At 39.1% G+C, this 26,452-nt stretch overlaps 1 protein-coding gene across 1 annotated transcript in view; it reads left to right on the top strand.

Moving 5' to 3' along the window:
- LOC137627894 (centrosomal protein of 290 kDa-like) overlaps positions 1–26,452 on the top strand; it is a 56,181-nt gene that overhangs the window by 17,572 nt on the left and 12,157 nt on the right. Inside the window, exons 8-19 of the mRNA XM_068359337.1 lie at positions 121–233; positions 2,760–2,892; positions 3,734–3,924; positions 7,239–7,383; positions 8,487–8,571; positions 8,872–9,019; positions 11,840–12,095; positions 12,419–12,526; positions 12,844–13,002; positions 14,227–14,373; positions 15,069–15,236; positions 23,311–23,469. Of these exons, the coding sequence (XP_068215438.1) occupies positions 121–233; positions 2,760–2,892; positions 3,734–3,924; positions 7,239–7,383; positions 8,487–8,571; positions 8,872–9,019; positions 11,840–12,095; positions 12,419–12,526; positions 12,844–13,002; positions 14,227–14,373; positions 15,069–15,236; positions 23,311–23,469 (1,812 nt within the window). The remainder of the gene's footprint in view (positions 1–120; positions 234–2,759; positions 2,893–3,733; positions 3,925–7,238; positions 7,384–8,486; positions 8,572–8,871; positions 9,020–11,839; positions 12,096–12,418; positions 12,527–12,843; positions 13,003–14,226; positions 14,374–15,068; positions 15,237–23,310; positions 23,470–26,452) is intronic.

Genomic DNA, 26,452 nt, shown 5'->3' with positions numbered 1-26,452 from the left:
TATCTGAAAATTTATTAATTGATTAGTGACCATATTGAGGAAGTCAAAATTTGATTAGTATTCATTTGATAAGGTTTCATCATTTGGAGGGGTATATTAATAATCTAGAATATTTTACAGGAATTGAAAGAGAGAGATTTGGAAATAGCACGTCTTCAAGAGAAATTGACCGAAGCATCAAGTGAGATTGAATCTAGTGCACTTCTTATTTCCAAGCTCAAGAAAAGCAAATTGTAAGTAAAAATTATATTTATGTATCCAAGAATATTTTAAGAACTTTATAGAATTTAGCCGTTAAAGGTGTTACTCGATATCTACCACTTGCTTTTCTAATTTAGAATTTAGTTTCGTGTATGTGTCTTTCATCTATGTCTGCCATTAATACAGTATTAGTAAATATTACACATTACATTGTAAAAAGTATAAATATGAAAGAAATATTGTTTTCCTAGTTTTTTGAAGTGTAAGGCTGTACTCAGATTGTCAATATGTTATTTTATTGATGGTCCAGCACTTTGCTGCAGTAGAGGGGCTTGAGTGTCTCAATGATGGGGTGGGCAATGGCGGTGGGGTAGTTTATCCACCCTGGCAGGCTCAACCATACTGCTAAGGCCAGTTCTGAGAGACCAGACCAAGACTGGACTCCCCTATAGGCCTTCTCCTTTATTTAAGATAGGCAAAGGCTAGGAGAAGGAAAACTCCAAAATCAAACCAAACAAGACCCCAACGGCGGAGCTTCCCAGCGTCGGCGGAAGAGGGCAATGCCTGTCGGGCAGGCAACAAGGCGGGCCTTGACATAACAAGAGCCCGGCAGCCCGATGCAACCAACATCGTAGAAGCCGCCTGTCTCATATGTCATGAGCCGCGGTGAAAACGGTGTGGGCCAAGTGTGTGCGCGTGGCCGTTGCAAAGCCACGATCACCCAAAACAATATACCCAGCTACTGGCATTCTGTTGTTTCCTCCACCCCTCTTCATCTCTAGATAGGAGGCTGATGGCTAACGAAAGACCCAATACTCGGACACGAGTGGGCGCCGACGACGACGACTGTAGACTTATTCCTCAAAGAAATTTACTGAGCTGCTACTTTAGTAATGGATATGCTTTTATTGATAATTTGTTCATTGAAGCCTAACTTTACATTGAGTAGTAGTTGCTATTCTATGCTGATTTTAGTGCTATATCTTAGATCTATCAACAAAGTTATTTTAATTAAAGCTCATTATTTTACGAAAATCTTTCTAGTTGAATTTCCAATTGTCTAAAGAAGTAACTTTATGGGCGAGAATGTGTTAATTTTGTTTTGGCTTAAAAGCCAAGAGAATATAAATAACCTCAAATGCTGTCTTGCTATGGTAAACTGTGTGCTTCGATACCCATAAATTTGTTTAGTGTTTCTTTGCTTTTGATGTTATGATTGGCTATCTATGATCAACTTTAAGCTGCTAATCTTCTTCCACTGTGGTGCAATGCGGATGAACAATTCTTCTTCGATTTATTAAGCCTTCTCCTTTATTATATCTTCTCACCCATCTTTAATGGTTGCCTTGTTTATTTTAAGTTGATAAGCAACATCTTTCTTGGAAACTTTGGATTGATGGAATACTGTACAATTACCTGTATGGCAATTCTGGTTGGTGCTGAGGTGTTTTCTTGCCTATGTTCCATCATTTGAAAGAACATGCCAATCAGCTGGTAATGTCTCACAGTCATCTGTCCTCCTCCTCATTTTATAAGGCCATGCCCATTAGCTTATTTTGAAGGCTGCTTACAATTGTTTGCTGATCTTTTTAGGAATTTTTAAGCCACTGAACAACAATTACTTTCAAGCATTATTGTTTATGGTACAGTATTTGTGCAGCTTGGTCACCCTAACAGATCAAATGGGTGTAATTGGCTTTATTTTAGATCAATTACCATCACACTGAGGCATTTAGTGAGGTTGCCTAAGCAAGAGCTACGGTGACCGGTAGGTGCCTTAACTGTCTAGTCCCTCTGTAGATGGAACCACCTCCCATAGTTGAAAGACAGATTAAGACACACAAAAAGTGGAGCCATTCTAGCTTTTGTTCAGGGAGATTTAGGTGCTCCTTATAACTAAACCTCTTGTTTCCATTAATTTTTAAAATAACTAAACTTTTCTTCTTCTTCTTCTTCTTCTTCTTCTTCTTCTTCTTCTTCTTCTTCTTCTTCTTCTTCTTCTTCTTCTTCTTCTTCTTCTTCTTCTTCTTCTTCTTCTTCTTCTTCTTCTTCTTCTTCTTCTTCTTCTTCTTCTTCTTCTTCTTCTTCTTCTTCTTCTTCTTCTTCTTCTTCTTCTTCTTCTTCTTCTTCTTCTTCTTCTTCTTCTTCTTCTTCTTCTTCTTCTTCTTCTTCTTCTTCTTCTTCTTCTTCTTCTTCTTCTTCTTCTTCTTCTTCTTCTTCTTCTTCTTCTTCTTCTTCTTTATGGGGAGTCTTCTTCTTTTTTATGGGGAGTTGTGTAGCCCATGACTAAATGGTCTACCACTATTTATTGGACCTACACCCCAATCGCGAAGCTTTACTTGTACACCTGTATGTGGGTGACCTGGAGGTAGCAAAACGTTTGCAGTTGGAAATTATTTATCCTCTTATCCTGGATATCATGAGCAATAATGCTTCATGGAGTAATTCAAACTTTGAATAAGGACATAATATAACACTAATCCTTTAGAAAGTCTTTTTAGACAGTATGCATGGGTGTCTGATATTTTTTATGTTCTTAAATGCTTTCAATATTACAGATCAGCTGTTGAAGGAGAAGCTGCTGTTATAAGCCAGCTACGATCAGAACTCCATGAATCTCAGGAGCACATGCAAAGAATGCGAACCCAGCTTTTAGCCGCTGAAGAAGATGCTCAGCTTCATGCCCAAGATGTATGTTTATAAAAAAAAATTTCACATAAAGGCCTTCTTAATTTGGATTAAATTTATATGATATAATTTTAATTTGTTTTGTTCTGTGGTAATGAAGAGAACAAAAAAGTGAAAGAAAATCTTTCTTTTCAGCTTAAGATTTTCAAGTTTAGATTTTTATATTCAGTACTTTGTCCCTTTCAAATTTTTTCCACTGTTACTTAATTGCTTCACTAGTGTGAACATTTTATTTCTTCTTTTGGATGTGTTTAAATTTTAGCTATTTCCATATTTTTCTTTATTGGCTACTTGACTTTTACCCTCCCTCCTCTTGTAATTTCTTCTATATCAATCCTCTACCAGCACTTAGAGACTCTCTTCTCTTAAATTCCCCTTATTGACCTTGATTCCAGTGCCATGTCTTTCTATATGTATATACTGTATATATGCCATTGCAAATTTCACACTATATAATTTGTTTAAGGCTTTTCTCAGTGGTTTCCACCTTTTACATTTTAATGCTTTATCTGTTAACTCATGTTCATGTTAGTTCTTTCTATTTAAGTGTTGTAAAGAATGTTTATAGTTTATATTATAGTTACTGATAGTATATGCAGTAATATACAGACTTTTTTTTTAAAGAAAAGTATGATAAGTGAATTCCATTATTGGGAGATAGCATGAATAACGATGATAAGCTTTAATTGCAGCTATGTAAAATTGGTTAGTAGTCTTGACAAAGTATTCAAGTTTAATTTTTTTTATCATTAATGTAAATATTTGAATGGAAAGTTGAATCATCTCATCTGAATAATGTTTCAGTCTTACATTTTACCAATTGGTGACATTTACTCCTTAACAGTTGTCTGTAGTCATTGGAGAACTACAGTCTTACATGGCGGGTGAATTTTCTTTGGCCGATGCCGTCAGAGAACTGAAAGAAGCTCGGAATCAAGTTCGTGTGAGGGACAGTCAGATAACGCAGCTTACGGGATTGGTCAATTCTCTCCAGATAAACATCAACGACCTCATTGAGGAAAATGGAGAATTGAGGTAGGAGGTTCAGTTTAGGTACAGATGAAGGAAAATATCTTATATTAACCTCCAGTCTTATAGACCACTTTTTTGAGTGAAGTGATTTGATAAGTCAAGACTATAATTGTTTCACTTGTGAGAGATTTACTGTACAGCGGCACATATTGTATACTATTTTTATTACTCTAAAGTATCACTTCTAAGTTACTCCGAGATATAATTTGCCTTAAAAATTTAATGAATGGCTGTTTTATCAAGCTTTGATGTCTGCATTTTGCGACTCACTTGCCCCTATTCTCTCTTTTGCTACTTGGTATCGATTTTGCAAATGCTTAATCTATTTTTTCTTATTTTTGTGATGCAGTAATAGAAAACTTTCTTTTTGGAAAAAAAATTAATTTTTTATGGTAGAGGAAGTACTTAACTTTTAGAAGGTAATATTCTGAGAATGTGAAAATAAAGGTTACTATTTAAAAAGATATGACTGGGTCAGTCATATGAAGAGAATAAGAAGAAGTTTTGGAAAGAAGTGAAGAGAGTAAGGAAGGCCGGCGCAAGAATTGAAGAGACAGTGAAAGATGGAAATGGAAGGTTGTTAAAAGGAGAGGAGGCAAGGAAAAGGTGGGCGGAATATTTTGAAAGTTTGCTGAATGTTGAGGATGATAGGGAGGCAGATATAATTGCTGTTCCAGGTGTTGAGGTGCCAGTGATGGGAGATGAGAATGAGAGAGAGATTACAATAGAGGAAGTGAGGAGAGCACTAGATGAAACGAGAGTAGGAAAAGCATCTGGTATGGATGGTGTGAAAGCTGAGATGTTGAAGGAAGGGGGTGTGACTGTACTTGAATGGTTGGTGAGATTGTTTAATGTGTGTTTTGTGTTGTCAATGGTACCAGTAGATTGGGTCTGTGCATGTATTGTACCACTATATAAGGGTAAGGGAGATGTGCATGAGTGTTGTAATTCAAGAGGTATTAGTTTGTTGAGTGTAGTTGGAAAAGTGTATGGTAGAGTACTGATTAATAGGATTAAGGATAAAACAGAAAATGCAATCTTGGAAGTACAGGGTGGTTTTAGAAGAGGTAGGGGTTGTATGAATCAGATTTTTACAGTTAGGCAGATATGCGAGAAATATTTAGCAAAAGGTAAGGAGGTGTATGTTGCGTTTATGGATCTGGAGAAAGCATATGATAGAGTTGATAGGGAAGCAATGTGGAATGTGATGAGGTTATATGGAGTTGGTGGAAGGTTGTTGCAAGCAGTGAAAAGTTTCTACAAAGGTAGTAAAGCATGTGTTAGAATAGGAAATGAAGTGAGCGATTGGTTTCCGGTGAGAGTGGGGCTGAGACAGGGATGTGTGATGTCGCCGTGGTTGTTTAACTTGTATGTTGATGGAGTGGTGAGAGAGGTGAATGCTCGAGTGCTTGGACGAGGATTAAAACTGGTAGGCGAGAATGACCATGAATGGGAGGTAAATCAGTTGTTGTTTGCGGATGATACGGTACTGGTAGCAGACACAGAAGAGAAGCTTGACCGACTAGTGACAGAATTTGGAAGGGTGTGTGAGAGAAGGAAGTTGAGAGTTAATGTGGGTAAGAGTAAGGTTATGAGATGTACGAGAAGTGAAGGTGGTGCAAGGTTGAATGTCATGTTGAATGGAGAGTTACTTGAGGAGGTGGATCAGTTTAAGTACTTGGGGTCTGTTGTTGCAGCAAATGGTGGAGTGGAAGCAGATGTACGTCAGAGAGTCAATGAAGGTTGCAAAGTGTTGGGGGCAGTTAAGGGAGTAGTAAAAAATAGAGGGTTGGGCATGAATGTAAAGAGAGTTCTATATGAGAAAGTGATTGTACCAACTGTGATGTATGGATCGGAGTTGTGGGGAATGAAAGTGATGGAGAGACAGAAATTGAATGTGTTTGAGATGAAGTGTCTAAGGAGTATGGCTGGTATATCCCGAGTTGATAGGGTTAGGAACGAAGTGGTGAGGGAGAGAACGGGTGTAAGAAATGAGTTAGCGGCTAGAGTGGATATGAATGTGTTGAGGTGGTTTGGCCATGTTGAGAGAATGGAAAATGGCTGTCTGCTAAAGAAGGTGATGAATGCAAGAGTTGATGGGAGAAGTACAAGAGGAAGGCCAAGGTTTGGGTGGATGGATGGTGTGAAGAAAGCTCTGGGTGATAGGAGGATAGATGTGAGAGAGGCAAGAGAGCGTGCTAGAAATAGGAATGAATGGCGAGCGATTGTGACGCAGTTCCGGTAGGCCCTGCTGCTTCCTCCGGTGCCTTAGATGACCGCGGAGGTAGCAGCAGTAGGGGACTCAGCAGTATGAAGCTTCATCTGTGGTGGAAATGTGGGAGTTTGGGCTGTGGCACCCTAGCAGTACCAGCTGAACTCGGCTGAGTCCCTGGTTAGGCTGGAGGAACGTAGAGAGTAGAGGTCCCCTTTTTTGTTTTTGTTTCTTGTTGATGTCGGCTACCCCCCAAAATTGGGGAAGTGCCTTTGGTATATGTATGTATGTATTTAAAAAGATGCTTGCAGAACTTGCTTCCCCAAGAAATGGAGGATAAATTTGTTAGTACTGAGTACGTGCTGATCGATATTCCCGAGAGTAAATAAACATCAAGGCAAAATCATTTGAATGCCAATTCCCACAGCTAGATCTAAATTTGGTGATAATGTACAGTATTAGCATCACAAAGTAATGCTAATCAAACATTTTACCTTTAACCCTATGTCTACAGGAAGATTTGATTAAATTTATGTATGTGGAGTATCCTCCTATCCTAGTTTGATTAGAAGATGAGAAATAGCATAAATTTGAGGATCTGTAAGACTTTGAGTAAGGATGGTGCCCTCCTAAATACTGAACACCATTGAATTTTTTTTATCTATAAATGGAAGATTATATAACAGGCAGTATAACAGGAGACATATGTTGCTTATAAAACAAATGAGATATTTCTGTATTGGACTGTTATAAAGACACTTTCCTAGTTCTGATTTGGCTGAGCAGTTGCAGTGAAGAAATACCTTTTCATCTAAGTCTTGAATGCTATCTTTTACAGTAGGGTGCTTAGAACAAACATACTTAATTATAGATAATGTAGATTAGATGTGATTGAAGTACATTTATTATTTGAAGTAGCTATTTTGTACCATATTAATATGGGAATTATTGAAATTGTTGTTTGCTCTTCTAAAATGGATTACCATTAGGCATGACATGTGGTATACTTTGTACGAAAGTTGCTTTCATTGATAGAATAACAATATCTCTACTTAATGCTGTAGAAGGATCATTCCAGTTGTTTAAGACTTATTACCCTCTGCAGGGAACAGTTAAAGCTGGAGCCTCGAGAGGATATCGACCTACCTGGTGTAAACAAAACAAATTGGCAGGACAGCAAGAAGATTATTGAGCGCCTTACAAACCAAGTTAACAAACTTCAAGATGAGAAAGTTTCTTTGAAAACAAAGGTACAGTGCTGTATTATCTTATTATCTACTGTATTTAGTTTTATCCCCTACAGCTTAATAGGAGTGTAACAGGGTTATGGTCTTTTTTTATGCCTGGAATACAGTATTAATCCGTTTTAAATCAATTTTTGAGCAACATTCCATATGTTTAATTGATTATCCCTTTAGCTTGACAGTTTTTAGACAAGTGTTATATCACTTAGGTATTTTAGTCTTTCCTACACTACTGTGCAGATATTGACTCCTTTTTAATGGATCATATGCCAGAATTATAATTAATTTGCAAAACAAATTTTTTGCAACATTTCATACTGTTTACTAATATTATTGAGTAATGCTACAACATACGCCAGGCTTTTAAATTTTTTAATTTCTAGGAAATTGTGTCATCAGAGAAGCACTTTTACATTTTAATCATCAGCCTTTTCATGACTTAAATTTAATATTTCATAATCATCATTCAGCTTTTTCCTTCTGGGTCTAAGACACCTGATAATTTTTCTCCACTCTCCTTCACTGGTACTGTATCTGGTTTTAACAAATCGCTTGTAATTGTTTATGGTTCTGGAGCCTCAAAATTTGTCCACCCTTTTAAGTTATTCTAAATTTGTTGAATGTCACATTCCTTATTGGTGAATTTTCTGTTATATCAAGATCTTTCTGCTCACATTGATTCCCATTGTGTAGCTGTATCTGGTGTTGTTTCCAATTTTTCACTCTAAAAATATAAAATTCCAAGCATCTTGATTCTCTATACCATGTGAAGATTGTGATCCCAGTCCACTAATATCTTTCTCTTTGCCTTGTGATTTGCTCCATTTCTTCTTTGTACCTCTGTTGTTTTCAAAGCTTGTCCTAAGCTAGATTTAGAATGGTATTTATTTTTTATATTTCCTCAGAACTTTGTCGTCCCACCAAAATTGCACTTTTTTCCTAATTCTAATTATTCCTGGTGCTCATAAAAATCAATTAGGGATGGAGGAAATACTGCAATTATTTTTAAGGTTCTTGCTTCTGTAGTTGAAGTAAAAACTAACATTATCTAACATTATTATATGTTGACAAAATATTGGGTTATATTATTGTGCCACTAAAATTTCCAGGTTTATGAACTAACAAGGGAAGTATCCAACACTAGAGGCTCTTTACAGTTAACCACCCTTGAGATTCCTAAAGGTTTGTCGTCTGGTGAGTTGAGCATTATGTCACTAAATTTTATTCTAACTATTTATTAAATTAGTCACGTTGAGGTGATGATACTTTAGATTTTTTTCATATTCATATGTATGAAATGGAACTAAAGCATATTAAGAATTTGGTGTGTAACTGAAATTAACAGCATGAAATATGTATTCATTTCTAAATTGTGTAATACTCTACAGTCTTATTCATTTACGACTAATCTATATACTGTGGTATTGATTTAATTTACCATAACGAATAAATGTTCATTACTGTACTTAAATTTATAAATCTTTCATTCTTCAGGCCATACCTTGGCAATTGACACACAGCCATTTGAAGAACAGCTGAGTAACCTAAGTGCCGCAGTTACCCAATTAGTTCAGGAGAAACACAAGTATTCAAGTGATGATTATCAGCAACAGTTAGAAGACCTCAAAGAAAAGTGTCACAGGTAAGTTAGTACATGGAGTCATTTTGTCAGTTAAGTTTTTTGTAATTGAGGAAATCCTAATATTATAATAGGAGTACAGACCTGTCTTTCCTGATTAAAGGCAAAATCTTGTAATTACTAGAAAGGAAAAAAACAGACATTTTAGGTCATGCTTGTTTTTCATTGGACTTCTATATACGGAGTTCCAGGTACTCTGGATTTTGTCAAAATTAATTTTTATTAACTAGATAGCAATATATGGACCAATATTGAAAAGAATACCCAACCATATGTTACTAATAAGATAATTTGTATACTGTATTTATCCATGAACTGGTGTTTTTCAATGAAATTGATTGTGCCAGTCTGTATTTATGTAAAATTTTGTTATTCAATACAACCCATTCATTTTAAGTTGGCTTAACTTCTCTGAAACAGCGCCATTCACATCTTAATATGTCAATACAAACACTCATCACCCAACTACCTTAACTGATAGATTAAATCCCTGTACCTCTTCTGTTGTGGGACTCCGTGAAGTTAACAACTGGGTTTATCAACCATTTATAGTACTCCAAAGTTTCTTTTCCTCCCTGTATTCCTCCTTTCTCTCTATGGGTGCAATCTTTCGTTGAAAGTGTTCATTTTATTAGAAGTTTATCTTGGCGTAAACCTTCAGAGACCTTTGTTTATATCATTGAAGTATTTCTCGTGGATATTATCAGATTTACAAGTAATTCTAAGATAGCCACTAAGAGTTCATGCTATGTATTTAAATTTTATGGACAGTACAGTAATCTTAGAAAATTTCCATCCTTTTCATTTTAAGATTCTTAATGCTAGCCTGTTGAAGATTTCCCATTAGCGAAGGTTAGCCGAGTAGGGGCTACAAATTTATACCAACTCACTTTGTCCTTATTTACAATATTTGTATTCATACCACAATCTTGACTTTAAAAATGTCTCTTTTAATTTGACTTCTAGAGAGACTTTGACATTCATGTGAGGGCCTAATGACCAAGTTATATTTTTCCTTTCCAGTTTTAGTCAATGTCCTACATCTGTCATGCATAAAAGTTATTGTAACTAAAATAATACTTGCAGTATTTGGGAAATATGAAATTTCAAAGTGATTGAAATTTTCACTCCTTAGTACAGTGTACTTGTAACTGGCTAGCTTTCGATATCCTTTCCCAAGTGTGTTTTAATAAGTCTGCTGTTGCACTCATTAACCCAACACTTTTCAATGATTTATCCTCCAAATCAGGATAGCATTTTCTAAGAGTCAGGGAGGCACCAGCCATATGGCTTCTACTACCCAAATGTGATGACTTGTATGAAGTCTTATTTTCCTCATGCACCAAGAAGAGGGATTCATGCCTCTTCTGCCTCGGGAATACAGCTGTCAATTTTGCTGATTAACCCTTTACCACTTCTGCTGCTGGCTTCTGTCTTTTCCTTACTGAGCTGGTTTATTTTGATTTCTTCCCATGCACTGATTGGTATAATTTTCAAAGTGCTATAATTCAGGAAATTAAAATTTCTGTCGTGCAACACTTTCCCTCTCCTGCCAGAAAGTCCAGGAATGCACTTACCATTTTTAGATCCTAGACATCTATGTTACTGTTTAAAAGATCTTCAAAGTTAGGAACTGGCAGACCCAGGCAATAACTGAATGATTCAGCAGGTAGACCTATAGCCTCTCTCAAAATGCCCCCTCCCTAGCTCACAAGGAAGATAACCTACATTCATCAATGTATATACAGTAGTACTTTCAAAGTATTCAGAAATTTAGTTTGTTGTATGGCTCGACTATAATTTTTCCTACAAGTGTTTTGCTTCTGTTCCTGTCAGCTTTCACAAGCCTCATGTTTGATTCTCCAGTTACCTTAGTACCTACTTTTACAGAGGAGCACTATTCTGCAACACGCTATATCGCCATCAGAATTTCTTTAGGGGCAGGCCATCTTAGCACTTCTAGGAAAGGTAAAAGGATTGAACATTCCTTTCCATAGCATGCACAACAATCTTTTTACACTCAAAGGAGAATTTATAAATACTAAACGCTCGGAGATCTAAGATTATTTTTGTAATTCGTGGCTCATGGATGGACAGCTCATTGCTGTGTCATGGACGTTGGCAGTCAGTCACCTCCAGGCTCACCACAATACTGTCCATATACCTTGTCCTCAGCCTCCCGTTTGATCTCCTCCCCTCTATCCTCCCAGTGAGGCATTAGTGATCTATCTTCTCTCCTTATGACCTGCCCAACAAAACTTGATTGTCTCTTTATTTTCTTTACCACGTATTGCTTGATTTTGTGTATGTTTACCCTCCCGGCTCACCACAATACTGTCCATATACCTTGTCCTCAGCTTCCCATTTGATATCCTCCCCTCTTATCCTCCCAGTGAGGCATTAGTGATCTATCTTCTCTCTTTATGAGTTGCCTAACAAAACTTTATTGTCTTTATTTTCTTTACCATTGCTCTCTGCACTCAAGGTCTTACCATTACATCCTCATTAGTGACTCTGTTCCTCCAAGATATTCTGAGCATCCTCCTGTAAAACTACATCTCTGCTGCATTTAGCTTGTTTCTCAGCTCCTGTTATTGTTCAGCTTTCCGAACCATACATAAGGGGGATCATACATATGTTCTTAAAGTTTTATTATTTATCTATTACTTTTCTGTAGATTTTTCATTTTTATAAAGGCATTTTTGGCTATCATGATTCTTCCTTATTTCTTACATAATACTTGCCTTAAATAAAATTGAATTTTATGTAGTTGAATGAAAAAAAAATTATGGTTAATTTGCAAGATTTAATCCCTTTTCATAGATTAGAAGGAGAAAAATCATCTTTAGAAAGAATTATAGCCGAGGATAGAGCAAAAAAGAAGGTGACCCGAGAATGTGAAACCTCATACGAGGAAATGTTTTGCGATGAGAAGAAACCAGTGGAAACAAAATCAGAATCAACTGCCAAGTCACCAATGGCTGCACTAGATGAACTTATAGCGGCTCTGGGAAGTCTTCCACCATCTACGGAAGAGGTTATAGCCAAACTAAAAAACCAGGTTAATTACCTTATCCAGGTAAGTTCCATTTGAGTTACGGTAGTATTTTCCAACTATACCAAAATAGCAATAGGTTGAAATCCTTTGTAGTCTTTGAATTGCTGTGGAAAAGTTCTTATTAATATACTGAATAATATTAAGAGTAATTATTGGCGGCAGTATATGTTAGTTATCAGGATGCCAGAAAACTGAAAATCAATTAATCATTTTTTAAGGTGGCTTTCATTAATAAATTAATCATTATAATTTTGTATTTCATTGTTACTATCACTTCTCATAGATAAGAAAGAAAGACAGACCATGTATTATATAAATAAATAGGTATTTTTATGTGATATTAGGAATGCAACAAAAGAGAGGAAGAAATCAGCCAGAGAGAGACAACAGCTGCCATTTATACTAATCAATTCGACAGTCTTCATGAGGAAGTTTCTGGCTTGAATAAACAGGTGAGTGATGATATGTAAGCGTAATTCAGTTGAAGATGAATTTGTTATATCTTTTGTTATAAGTGTAGATTTTAACAGTTTAATATTGGAGTAATCATAACAACAATTTCTGGATTTACATTGACCTGAGGAACCAGTGACCTGAGATTCTTTCCTCATTCTCTTGGTAATATCTTTGTCGTGTAAGGTATTGTAATTTTTTTATGCAAGTTGTGAATATTCGTTTGATACGGTATTTTTTTTTTTTTCAAACTTTTATGCCAAGGTCGGTTTTTGCAAAACTAAAGCTCATTTGGTATAATTAAATCCTCTTACAGTTCATTTCTGAAAAAGATAAATGGGCATCAGAACGACAGACACAGGCGAAAGAGATAGAAGCATTAACGGATGAAATTATTGCTCAGAAGGCGCGTGTAGAAGAAATGAGAACCACTATTGATGTCATCACCAGTGGCCAGGAGGGAGTGGATGGGAAGGTATTGAAAGTCTATTTCACATTTAATTCTTTTCTCCACGAAGGTATTATTATAGTTATATTGTCATCAATGTTTCAGAAGTATAATCTTTGTTTATATCTTATCTTAAGAAACTTGTGCATGATTTCATTTACATTAGCTAAAATTTCATTTTATTTCTGCCTCCAGTGAATGTCTTTGTACATCTCTCTTTAAGCAATGATTCTGTGGTTTCACATTATACCTTGATACTGGACCACTTCTAGCTTATATTTTGTGTCAGTATGACATGTATTCTCTTTAGGTTTTAGTATTTATTTGATTATTTTCTAGCTTTTATTTATAGTAGATTCTGAATCTGTTATTTAGTTTTCAACATTGGAATTTATTTTCATAATGTACTCGATGTACTAAGGGGAATTTTTTTTTCCCTATGCATACACAAGCTTGTTAATATTTACTGTTATATGACTAGCCCAATTTTCATTGCTCGTGGTAAAAATAGAAAGGAGGCTTCAAAAGATTGGAACATGTAAAAACTACAAAGCCATTTAGTAAGGGTGTTTGAAGTTCCTATGGGGGTTTACTTTTTATTTTAAGCTTTTGTTACAAGAGTTAGGTTAATGTTAGGGGTTGTATGTATTTAGGTGAATAGAGCTAAAATCTAGAGGCAAAGTATCTGGCTAAGTATGGATACTAATACACCATCTTTAAGCTTAAAGTTTGAAACATTACTGATCAGGTAGAAGCTATAAAAAGTAATCATTCCTTCTTGCTAGCTACAGGGATTTTAAGTGGCCATTTGTTTATTTCTTTGCACACTTAAAAGTACTCTCTAAGTTGCACTAATAGCAAATTTATTTATAATATAAAGTAGAAACATTAGGGTAGGATATAAGCAATATAGTACATATACAAAACATTGTAGTTGAGCTAAAGACCAAAAGAACCCTGTATTTGTTTTGACTAAATTTGTATTAGGCAGTTTCCTGCATACGTGGATGTGTTTTGAAGATTTTTGATAGCTACTAATTGATTGAAAATAATAATGTCTCATGTATCATTAAATAAAATTTATTTTTTTCTTAATGTTTTCCTTCTGACAGCTATATGATTTGTGTGAATAGGATAACTTTTAAACACATGGTATTTAATCTTTCTTTGTATATGGATAATTGAAATATGTTTTTAGTAAATCTTGTTGCTAAATGGGAAGTTTGAGGATAAAATTTCTTTATATTGCAGATTGCTAATCGACTAGCAGAACTTAGATATGATCTTGAAGTTTCAAAGCGTAAAAATAATAGCCAGGGAAGAGAAATTGCAGATCTTAACCAGAACTTGAAAGAAAAGCTTCAAGAACTACAGTCAAGGAGTAATCAAGAAATGCAGGTATAGTGAAGCATTAAAGAGCCTTTACTTTGATATTTTTAGTTCTTTGGGTTTCATTATTAAGCCGTTATTGCGTTCTATTTAATTAGATAAGAATTTCTTAAACAACCTCATATTGATTGATACTGTACTTCTAGAACAAAGATATAATTTTTAGTTTTATGGCTTTACTAATGTGTTTCAATTTCTACTGGTAAAAGTCATATACTGTAGCAGTATAGTACTGACATTTCTACTTAAGTATACATTTATCATTGATAGAACAACTTTTTCTTTGCTGGATGATGTTAGATTAAATATGCAAGAATTTTGATAAATTTATGGTACATTTCAATAGAAACTTTGAACATACTTGGACTACTATCTGATATACAAGAGAAGCATGACTTGTTTTCATGGAATTGAATTGTTTTCATTTCCATTTGTTTGTCCCCAAAATTCTTAAAAGTTTAGCAAGACTGATTTTCAATTACAAAACTGATTTTCTGTGTACACTGTATTAGGGGTAATTGAACTTTTAACCTGAAAAAATGTAACAAATTCATCTTGAATTTTTAAAATGCCAAAGGGTCATTGAAATCATGAATATAAGATCAATGTACAATATCTCACTAAAAACATGGTGCACTAAGCATAGAAAACCGTACACATAAATTAAGAAAAATTAAGTTTGATGTGTCGCTTGTAACTTTCAGATAAGGAATGAAAGTGAACAAGAAAAAGAACTCCTTAAGCACCGCATCAGCAGACTTGAAGAAGAGTTGAGTCAAAGCGTGCCAAGAACCATGGCTGATCAAACTGCAGCGCAAATGGCTAACATCACTGCAAAATATCGATCTCTGTTACAAGATCAGGCTCTTATGGTATGTAAACCTCTTAAATCTTTTATTTACTCTATAATATGTTTATGCCTAAGTGGATATTATCAGAGAAGCCTTTGTTTTAACAAGAAGGAAAGGATAAGGGAGAAAAAATAAGGTAGGTAGTAAAGAGAATATGTAGATTTAGAGTTACATTATTAATATATGGAAGTGATCTGGAACTGGAAAGAATCTGAGTTTCACTATGAAGCTGTTAGAGGTTGAAATGTGATGTGTATTATTATTAGCAAAGCTGCAACCCTAGCTTTAAAAGCAAAATGGTGATAGGCCAAGGGGCCCATTTGGGAAAGCCACCCATTACAGAAAGTAAAGAGAGTACTTCCCAGTATAAATATTATTATTATTACTCTTTGAAATATATTATTATTATTACTAGCTAAACTACAACCCTATAGCTCAAACAGGGAAAATAGCCCAGTGAGGAAAGGACATAAGGAAATAAATAAATTTATATGGAAGGGATGAAAGTTTTTTGAGCAATGACCTTGCAGTACTAAATTTCATTGCTTGAGTAAAACAAAAACATCATATTAAAAATAAGTAAACTATAATTGGTATCCATAGGGTGAAAAGAAAGCTCTGAATGTTTTAGCTTGTGATAAGGGTGGACGAGAAGTTAGTTTTTGAAAAGTAGAGATTAGGAAGCTTAGTAGGTGGGCTCAGAAACCTTGGAATGGGGGCGTATATGAAGACCTAGACCTGATGGAATTTTTGCAGAAAATCCACCAGAGAGAAACTAATTGAGAGATATTTCACATCTAACCTATAAAGGGAAAGTCTGTTGTAAAAGCAAAATCATTGATAATGCAAAGTATTGGTTATTTTCAATATTAAATTTACCCGATAATCATGTAGCTGTCAACTCCGTTGCCCGACAGAATTCTATGGAGGGATACGCCAGCTATCACAATACTAGAAGGGGGTGTACTTACCAGCACCACCTGTGGCCAGGTACTCAAGTACTTCTTGTTGACACCTCCTCAATTATTCCTCTGTCGTGCTTCCGGTTAAGACGTTCTGGGATACGCTTATGTTCTTGGAGTATTTTCACGACTTTGGTGAAGTATTTCTCTTTGATTTCGGCTGTCGCTTTACTGGAAACTTCTATATTAGCTTAGTTAGCTTTTGGACTTAATTTGATTAATTATGGTGACGAAGAGAGTATGAACTCTCGTTCACCTTTCAATGGCCGACCCTTCCCTTAGACGGAAGTGTTGGTGTCTAAGAGAGTATAGACTCTCTTTCTTAATTTTGCTTAACAAAAGTTATAGATTTATTTTATATCTCTCCGCCTCTTATAGGCCTCTTCGATTAACTTCCTTTTATTATAAACTTATTAAAATTAATTTTTATATTTGTTTATATTCGACCTTCCTAATAGTAGGCGGTCTTTTCTTGGTACCGAAGTTAATTAACATTGAGCCCGTCATTTCGGTTTTACCTGTTAACATATTATGCTATTTCCGCCACAGAGTTTGAAAGAATTTCTTTGATAGTCTCGTACTGTTTTCAAAGTTGAACTAACGTTTTGTTTTGTCTCTGCAGTTGTTGACGTTCAGAACGTTCAACTTGCACTCTATCGTTACGATAGAGAAAGAATGTTCACGGTTTCACGTTGCAGTAAGAGTAACCGTGTCTAGCGTTTTGTTCATTCTTTCTTAACTTAATGGTTTTGATCCTAATAAAGGAACTTTTCATTTTGGGGAAATATTTCAGTTTTTTCCTTTAACAATAATATGTTTTAACGATATATATGATTGGGCTCTTCTCTCAGGTTCTAAGTCAAGAGAGAGAGAGAGAGAGAGATAGAGACGGAGGGAGAAAGAGGATAAACGGTTCACTCAAGCCTGCCAGGCGTACGAGTAACGTCGTTATCGTTTTTGCTCTTCTCCCTAGTCTCTTTAGGGGAAGAAACTAAACGTTTCTAGAGTGATCTAGTGTTTAGTCTTTCCAGCCACTGAATTATCTTTCATTAGATTTTTCTGTTACATTGTAATTCTGTTTTCGCAATTACTAACTTTTGAGAAAGGATAGAATTGCGTGTTTCAGGTACAAACCACTTAAAGTTTCGAGTTCAGTGAAATAAGTGCAAACAGAAATCAAAGTGATAAGTGATTAGCGTGAGGGTACTTTTGTGCGCGCCAGTCGTCCTCCCAGTCCGGGACCTCTTGCAAGCTCCCAAGCCCAGGGGAGAAGCAATGTCGAAGGACAAAAGGGTTCGGCAGGCCTTGATCGGCGCACAGAAGTATCCTCGGTGGTTGTGGGCGTGTCTTACCGAGACCGTCACTCCCACCCGCAGACGATTGAGCCCTTATTTTGCTCGTCTGCGGAAGAGATTTAGGGGAGAAAATAAAGGCAGAATAACGCTGGCTCAGGTCTCAAGACCTCTTAAACGTAAAGTCCAGACCTATGCCAGACGTACGAAGTTAAAGTTCAACAACCCGGATGCAGTCATTGGGTTAGCTCTGACTCTCCTCAGTCATCAGTTGAATACACTCCGCCTAAGAGGAGTAAGGTTCTGCCGCAGCAGATCTCTGCTGTTAAGGCTTTACCTCAGCAGACCTTAGTGTCTGCCGACCCCAAGTTGACTCTACTGCAGTCCATGCAGTCACAACTTTCGGTCTTGATGCGTGAGTGTCGGGCTGAGAGTGTTGCGCCTCCGCCTACACTCCCCCCGCCTATGCTCGCTCCGCCTGATCGCAGTACCACCTGCCAGGCATACGATGTTGTGGACTCTACTACAGTCCATGCAAGCACAGCTTTCGGACTTGATGCGTGAGTGTCGGGCTGAGAGTGTTGCTCCTCCGCCTCCGCCTACACTCGCTCCGCCTGATCGCAGTACCACCTGCCAGGCGTACGATGTTGTGGACTCTACTACAGTCCATGCAAGCACAGCTTTCGGACTTGATGCGTGAGTGTCGGGCTGAGAGTGTTGCTCCTCCGCCTCCGCCTACACTCGCTCCGCCTGATCGCAGTACCACCTGCCAGGCGTACGATGTTGTGGACTCTACTACAGTCCATGCAAGCACAGCTTTCGGACTTGATGCGTGAGTGTCGGGCTGAGAGTGTTGCTCCTCCGCCTCCGCCTACACTCGCTCCGCCTGATCGCAGTACCACCTGCCAGGCGTACGATGTTGTGGACTCTACTACAGTCCATGCAAGCACAGCTTTCGGACTTGATGCGTGAGTGTCGGGCTGAGAGTGTTGCTCCTCCGCCTCCGCCTACACTCCCTCCGCCTACGCTCGCTCCGCCTGATCGCACTACCACCTGCCAGGCGTACGATGTTGAGCCACGTGCTGAGTTTGCTGTTCCCTGTGGTGTTCAGCCTCCGCCTTCCTTTAGGCAACCTTTACAATGGGATCAGGAGGATTATACCTCTCTTCCTCCGCCTCCACTTGCTGCTCCACCAGTGATGCAACACTCGGTTGAGGTACAACAACCTCTCCCGTCCATGAGTCAGTCTCCTCAGCTCTCGCTGCAGCGAGCTCAACCCTCCACAAGGCAAGCACCACAACACCTTAGCCTTGCGCCTCAGGAGCCTCAGCTTGCGAGACATTTACCTTGTTCTGCGCAGCCTCTTCCTCATCGCGCTCCGCTCACACCACAGGAACTGGAACTTGCTACTCCGCTTCCGCCAACCGCTCAGCAAGCGCAACCCTTGGGTTCAACCACTCATGCTAGGAGTCAGCCTCCTCCACCCATGCGCCTTCCTTCTGCTTGTCTTTTATTCAGCCTTTGCAGACTGAGCCTCAGGTGTTCCCTCAACAGAGTCTTGAAGAGGAAACCACAACTATTGTTGTTCCAGCTCGTTCTGACTCTGCTGTTCAGCATACCTTATCTCCATTTTCAAACCATGGCAAAAATATGAATCATGAGTTATGAATGTAAGGTAAACATTATGTTGATTTTTAAACCCCATGCAAGCATGCATAAAGCACTCTAGCACTGGTCATGGAATTTCTGAGAAATGTTAAACGCCATGCACACGCTCTGCTTTCCTTACAGCAGGCTCTGCTTACAGCAGGCTCTGCTTACTACATGCTCTGCATACAGCATGCTCTGCATACAGCATGCTCTGCATTCAGCATGCTCTGCATACAACATGCTCTGCATACAGCATGCTCTGCATTCAGCATGCTCTGCATACAACATGCTCTACATACAGCATGCTCTGCATACAACATGCTCTACATACAGCATGCTCTGCATACAGCATACTCTGCATACATCATGGCATACCTTACCGCATGCTTCTCAGTCACACATCTTGGGTTGTTGCCAACTCACTAGACTGTCAAGCAGTTTCATTACGTTGCCTTCTAGTCTGCTGCTTTTGCACCAGTGAACCCTCACTCAGAGAACTTAGCTTTTCTAGGATAAGGTCCCTGTAGATGAGAAAGTTCTTTTCTCCCTCCTTCTGATATTCCCTTGAGGACTCTGTCATTTGGAGGGAGCCTTTAGCTGCATAACCTCTTATGGACTTTTATTTAAGCATAACATGCTTCCAGGGAAGGTAATGGTTCCACTTCAGTCGCTAATCCCGTCTGTTACCACACCTGCTCCCATAGACCTTGAGCTGTGTTGCATGACATGCAGTCCAAGCTTAGTCCTTGTTAGAGGATTTTTTGTTTACGGAGTCAATGTGTCACGGGGAAGACGTTCAACAACCAACAGAAGTGACTTGTTGTGACGCAGTGCGGCAACCTCAGCAACCCGTTAAGGAATTGTCTGTACGACCCAGACAGTCTAGACAGATTCGGGTTGTCACTGTACTTCCTCGCTTGCCCATGATTGACAGTTCACAGACTGTGCAGCAGTATCATGATCTTGTGTCCGGCTCCGTCAGACGACTGGCTTTTAAGAGCTCCCACAAGTCGTCGCTGTCTGGAGATTTTCAAATGGACTATGGATCTGACCAAGGACCTGGGCCTCCTGGTCAATTTTGAGGAGTCTCAGCTCGTTCCATCCCAGACCATTGTCTCCTTGGGTATGGATCTTCAGAGTCGAGCTTTTCGGACTTTTCCGTCGGCCCCAAGGATCTTCCAAGCCCTAGAATGCATCCAGAGCATGCTGAGAAGGAACCGATGCTCAGTCAGGTAGTGGATGAGTCTAACAGGGACACTTTCATCTCTGGCCCTGTTCATCGTGTTAGGGAGACTCCACCTTCCCCCCCTTCAGTATCATCTAGCTGCTCACTGGATAAAGGACATGACGCTAGAGACGGTCTCAGTTCCTGTTTCCGAAGAGAGGAGGTCTTCTCTCGCGTGGTGTAAGAACAGCTTTCTTCTCAAGGAAGTCTACCTTTGGCTGTTCAGAAACACGACCGCCGTCTCCTCTCGGACGCATCAGACATGGGCTGGGGTGCGACTTTGGACGGACAAGAATGCTCGGGAACATGGAATCAGGAGCAAAGGACACTTCACATCATTTGCAAGAAGTTGTTGGCGGTTATTCTGGCCTTGATAAACTTCAAGTCCCTCCAGCTTAACAAAGTGGTGGAGGTAGACTCTGACAACACCACAGCCCTGGCTTACATCTTCAAGCAGGGAGGGACTCTTTCGTGGAAGTTGTTCTAGATCGCAAGGGACCTACTTCTGGTCTTAAGATCGAAAGCTAACTGGTAACGAGGTTCATTCAGGGCGGTATGAATGTCATGGCAGATCACCTCAGACGGAAGGGTCAGGTCATCCCCACAGAGTGGACCCTTCTCAAGAATGTTTGCAACAGACTTTGGGCCCTGTGGGGTCAGCCAACCATAGATCTGTTCACTACCTCGATAACCTAGAGACTCCTGTTGTATTGTTCTCCGATTCCAGACCCAGCAGCAGTTCACGTGGATGCTTTTCTGCTGGATTGGTTCCACCTCGACCTGTATGCATTCCCGCCGTTCAAGATTGTCAACAGGGTACTTCAGAAGTTCTCCTCTCACAAAGGGACACGGCTGACGTTGGTTGGCTCCGCTCTGGTCCGCGAGAGAACGGTTCTTAGAGGTACTGCATGGCTGGTCGACATTCCCAGGACTCTTCCTCTAGGAGTGAACCTTCTAAGTCTACCTCACGTAAAGAAGGTACACCCAATCCTCCACGCTCTTCGTCTGACTGCCTTCAGACTTTCGAAACACTCTCAAGAGCTAGGGGCTTTTCGAAGGAGGCAGCCAGAGCGATTGCCAAAGCAAGGAGAACATCCACTCTCAGAATGTATCAGTCTCAAGGGGAAGTCTTCCGTAGCTGGTACAAGACCAATGCAGTTTCCTCAACCAGTACCACTGTAACCCAGATTGCTGACTTCCTGTTATATCTAAGGAAAGTAAGATCCCTTTCAGCTCCTACGATCAAGGGTTACAGAAGTATGTTGGCAGCGGTTTTCCGCCACAGAGGCTTGGATCTTTCCACCAACAAAGATCTACAGGACCTCCCTAGGTCTTTTGAGACCTCAAAGGAACGTCGGTTGTCCACTCCAGGCTGGAATCTAGACGTGGTCCTAAGGTTCCTTATGTCATCAAGATTTGAACCTCTCCAATCAGCCTCTTTTTAGGACCTCACATTAAAAACTCTTTTCCTCGTGTGCTTGACAACAGCTAAAAGAGTAAGTGAGATCCACGCCTTCAGCAGGATCATTGTTTTCACATCTGAAACGGCTACATGTTCCTTGCAGCTCGGTTTTTGCTAAACGAGCTTCCTTCACGTCCTTGGCCTAAGTCGTTCGAGATCCGAAGCCTGTCCAACTTGGTGGGGAATGATCTGAAGAGAGTACTTTGCCCAGTTAGAGCTCTTAGGTACTTTCCTAAAAGGTCTTAACCTTTACAAGGACAATCAGAAGCCTTATAGTGTGCTATCAAGAAACCTTCTTTTCCAAGTTCTAAGAACTCAGTTTCTTACTATTCAGGCTTCTGATTAGAGAAACACATTCTCATCTGAAGGAAGAAGACCTTGCTTTGCTGAAGGTAAGGACACATGAAGTGGGAGCTGTGGCTACTTCAGTGGCCTTCAAACAGAACCATTCTCTGCAGAGTGTTATGGATGCAACCTATTGGAGAAGCAAGTCAGTGTTCGCATCATTCTATCTCAAAGATGTCCAGTCTCTTTACGAGTACTGCTACACCCTGGGATCATTCGTAGCAACGAATGCAGTAGTAGGCGAGGGCTCAGCCACTACATTCCCATAATCCCATAACCTTTTAACCTTTCTCTTGAATACTTTTTATGGGTTGTACGGTCGGCTAAGAAGCCTTCCACATCCTTGTTGATTTGGCGGGTGGTCAATTCTTTCTTGAGAAGCGCCGAGGTTAAAGGTTGTGATGAGGTCCTTTAGTATGGGTTGCAGCCCTGTATACTTTAGCACCTTTGGGTTGATTCAGCCTCCAAGAGGAACGCTGCGCTCAGTAAGGAAGACGAACTTAAAAAAGAGGCAGAGTAACGGTTCAATTCGACTTCCTTACCAGGTACTTATTATTTCATTGTTATTTGAGATAACTGTTATATGGAATATGGGATACTTAGCTATCCTTTAATCTTGTACACTGGTTTTCACCCACCCCCGTGGGTGTGAATCAGCTACATGATTATCGGGTAAGTTTAATATTGAAAAATGTTATTTTCATTAGTAAAATAAATTTTTGAATATACTTACCCGATAATCATGATTTAATTGACCCTCCCTTCCTCCCCATAGAGAACCAGTGGGACCGAGGAATAATTGAGGAGGTGTCAACAAGAAGTACTTGAGTACCTGGCCACAGGTGGCGCTGGTAAGTACACCCCCTTCTAGTATTGTGATAGCTGGCGTATCCCTCCATAGAATTCTGTCGGGCAACGGAGTTGACAGCTACATGATTATCGGGTAAGTATATTCAAAAATTTATTTTACTAATGAAAATAACATTTTTATGCTTTCATAATCTTAAAACTGTATTATGTAAGTTTATTTATTTTAAAGAATATTTACAATGGGCAAAAAAAGTGATTTAATAAAAAAATTTAATTGTTTGCAAACAATTATTTTAAGGAATGATTGTTATATATATGAATGGGAAAATTAATGATCATTTAATTTTAGGCACAGAAGAAAGAAGGTGAGCATGCAAAAGACTTGCAGATAAGGCAACTGACTGAGGAACGTGAACAACTTAGCCAACTGTTGGAAAGTGCAAGAGAAAAAGTGCATTCACTACAAGCTTCCTTGAATCTCGTTGGCTCTAACACTTCTCATATACAGGTGAGATGGTTCAGCATTGTTGTTATTACATTATTTTATGGTAAGAATTTGCATATATGTTTCATGATAATAAAGAATTTCTTCACATACCCATTAATCATATAATATCCTTCTTCCATGTAAAGGAATCTCAGTTGTAACATGTACAGATCAGGATTGAGTAGTCATTACTTTGCATCTTAACGTACTTGAAGGGTATAATAACTTTTCAATCTTTCATTCTTGCATATTTTTTAGTTTGGGCACTCATGAGTTTATACAAGAATATAAATATTTGATTCAAAACAAACCCATTAATGGTATGCCAGTATATTCAATATCTGCCATTTCACTAATATGTAGGTAATCAAATGGATACCAGTGTAGAAAATTATATAAAAAAAAAAAAAAAGTAGATTGAAAAAATTCATATTATCCATGTTCCACAGCCCTAAGACCAGAATTTAAAGACAAGAGGAAATTATCCTCTAATGAATTGTAAATAGCAAGTAGAGTTTCACATATCTGATGCTATAATTTTATATCGTTAAAGAGCTTTTTAAAACGAAAAATGGAATTGTTAGTAATGTAGTTGGTTAATGGACTGATGACGCGAGGGGGATACCCTGGTAAAGCCGGCTGTTACAGTATAGCCATTTTGTCGTTAGCTGCAACAAGTATGGACGTACTGTTGCACTGCTTTTTCCATTGTTGTATCTTTTCTTAATGTAATTTCTAATTTGTTTTTTTTTTTAGGGCTCTTGCCTACAACAGCAGATGCACAGTGAATTGATTTTTGCTCTTTTGAGGATAAAAACTTTGGATCCATTTGTGATATGTACCTTTCTGAAGGGGTGACTGTAAGCAGACTCGCCTTAGGTATGTCCCATCCGGACCAATCTCAGCACCGTACACTAGGTCAATGGGTGTATCATTCATGCTACCACCTTGTGTTAATACAGAGCTTAGTTATTGACTGATACCTTAGGTGTCATTTAGTTATCGTGAGTCTGGTGTGACAGTCCTAGCTATTTTATCAGTTGCAGGTGAATTTTCTTACCCAGACTGATCTCAAACACATTGAAACAAGTCAATAGGGCTACCTCATGCTGATACAGACCTAGTGTATTGACCTGTACCTTTGGTGTCGGTTAGCAATCCTGTGTCTAGTGTGACAGCTACCTTTGTTTCATCAGTTGCAGGTGAATGGTTCTACCTGGACTAATCTCCAACACTGTACCATAAGCCGGTAGGGATAGCTTTCTTGCTAACTCCTCGTGAGGTTTAGGAGTTTAGCCGACACGAACTGACACACTTACAGTAATGGGTACTGTTGTTCACCTTTCAGCCACTTCAGAGTTTCCTGAATGACCAATTCCATAACAGTGCGATAGTGACTGCTGTTTGCACTGCCAGCACCAAAAACCAACTCCTACATGATTGAGGGTAAGGATACACTGTAGTGTGAAGCAGTCCTCATCATTTGCTTCACCTTCTGATTATTCTTGTCAGAAGATGTCGGTCTAGGAAGGCCAATCACAAGTCCCGCAGGACCTAGAGTGATTTCTCCTTTCTTATGAGAGACGATTCTTTCCCTATATCAAACCCTGTGTGGATCAGTGCAACAGTCCAAGAGTCCAGCAGATCCTTTACAGGGCCAATCGTCTGTCCCGACAGCGAGTCGACAAACGTTAGCGCCCCATCTCCTCACCTTTTACCTGGGTGGTGGTGTACCAGTTTCTTTTCTTTCCTGTGGTACTGAACTAAAGAGGAAATAACAGTGCTTGGTACCAGCTCTAAGCACTAGCACGCCACGGACTGTGTCAAGATGGTGCGTGCTATGGACTGTGTCAAGATGGTAAGTTAGCAGTCCCCAATGGATTTTGAGCACTGAGCTTGCCCTAGCACTTTACCACCTGTTTTTCACCAGATAGGATACACTGTACTGCTCATGCTCTCTGGTTCCAGCAATTATTTCCCAGACATGGAATCAGACCAGTCACTAGCCAATTCATTGTTTCTCCCAATTATATGTTCCCAGAGGGAACCACTCCCGGAACGGTTTAAGAAGCACAGGGTTGCTAGCCTTGAAATACCATCAAACGACTGATGCTCAGTCAAACTAGTACAGATCTTTTGGCACACAACACCTATCCAGATCTGTAGAATAATTAGGTTGATTCCATGTCTACCTCTTCCTCTGATGACATTGAAGCAGCAGTGGAAGGGGATGCTCTTCATCAGAACTCCTTCATCTATTATGTCATTTCTCTCAAGGGCTCTGTCTTTTGAGGGAAACCACTGCCAAGCCTTCACAGTTAGCCCGGGTTTGAGGAAAGTCCAGGCCTTCTCCAAATGCCAATAATGACCACTAGCAGCAACTTCTTCCAGAAGTGGGTTGGACCCTGCTCTGCCAGTTCTTACACCTCCTCAGCTCAGTCCAAGAGGTAAGTTAGGAGGAAGAAGGAAGGGAGTGACATATAGATGTCTCTTATCAGTAGGGAGATGTACACCCTTACACATTCCCTCTCCTATCTTTTATCTGAATCAGTTCGACCTACATTCCAGGTTTCACCTCAGGCCATGCAACTGACTTGGAATTACCTCTGTAGAGAATAGGGTTCCCCTGCTCTATAGAACCAGAAACACAGCCCTTAAAGTAAAGTAAGTATTACTCATTCATTATTAAGATATGAGGATTGTGATGGAAGAGAGTCTGATCTCACACCCAAGCAAAGGATGAAATGTCAGGGAATGCCGTTCGACTGGGAATTTTTCTTGTACTCTTTATCAGCTAACTTAGAGACGTAGCGAGCCATCCCTGATCAGTAGGAGCTGTTGAATTCATTGGGGTAGCAAGGAAAAATGGTTGGTAATTCTCTTCTTAGTACAATTCTTCTCTGAAGGAAGATTAAGTAGTAAGACAAGCAGGAGGTCCTTGGGATGTCTAGTACAGTATGTGCTCTTCTCCCTCGGGAGGGAGTGACAAACCTCGCCTGCTAAC

This window comes from Palaemon carinicauda, chromosome 35, assembly GCF_036898095.1.
Source record: "Palaemon carinicauda isolate YSFRI2023 chromosome 35, ASM3689809v2, whole genome shotgun sequence".
Classification (NCBI taxonomy): domain Eukaryota; kingdom Metazoa; phylum Arthropoda; class Malacostraca; order Decapoda; family Palaemonidae; genus Palaemon; species Palaemon carinicauda.
The sequence above is the reverse complement of the archived record's forward strand: the minus strand, read 5'-3'. Positions and strand labels throughout refer to the sequence as shown.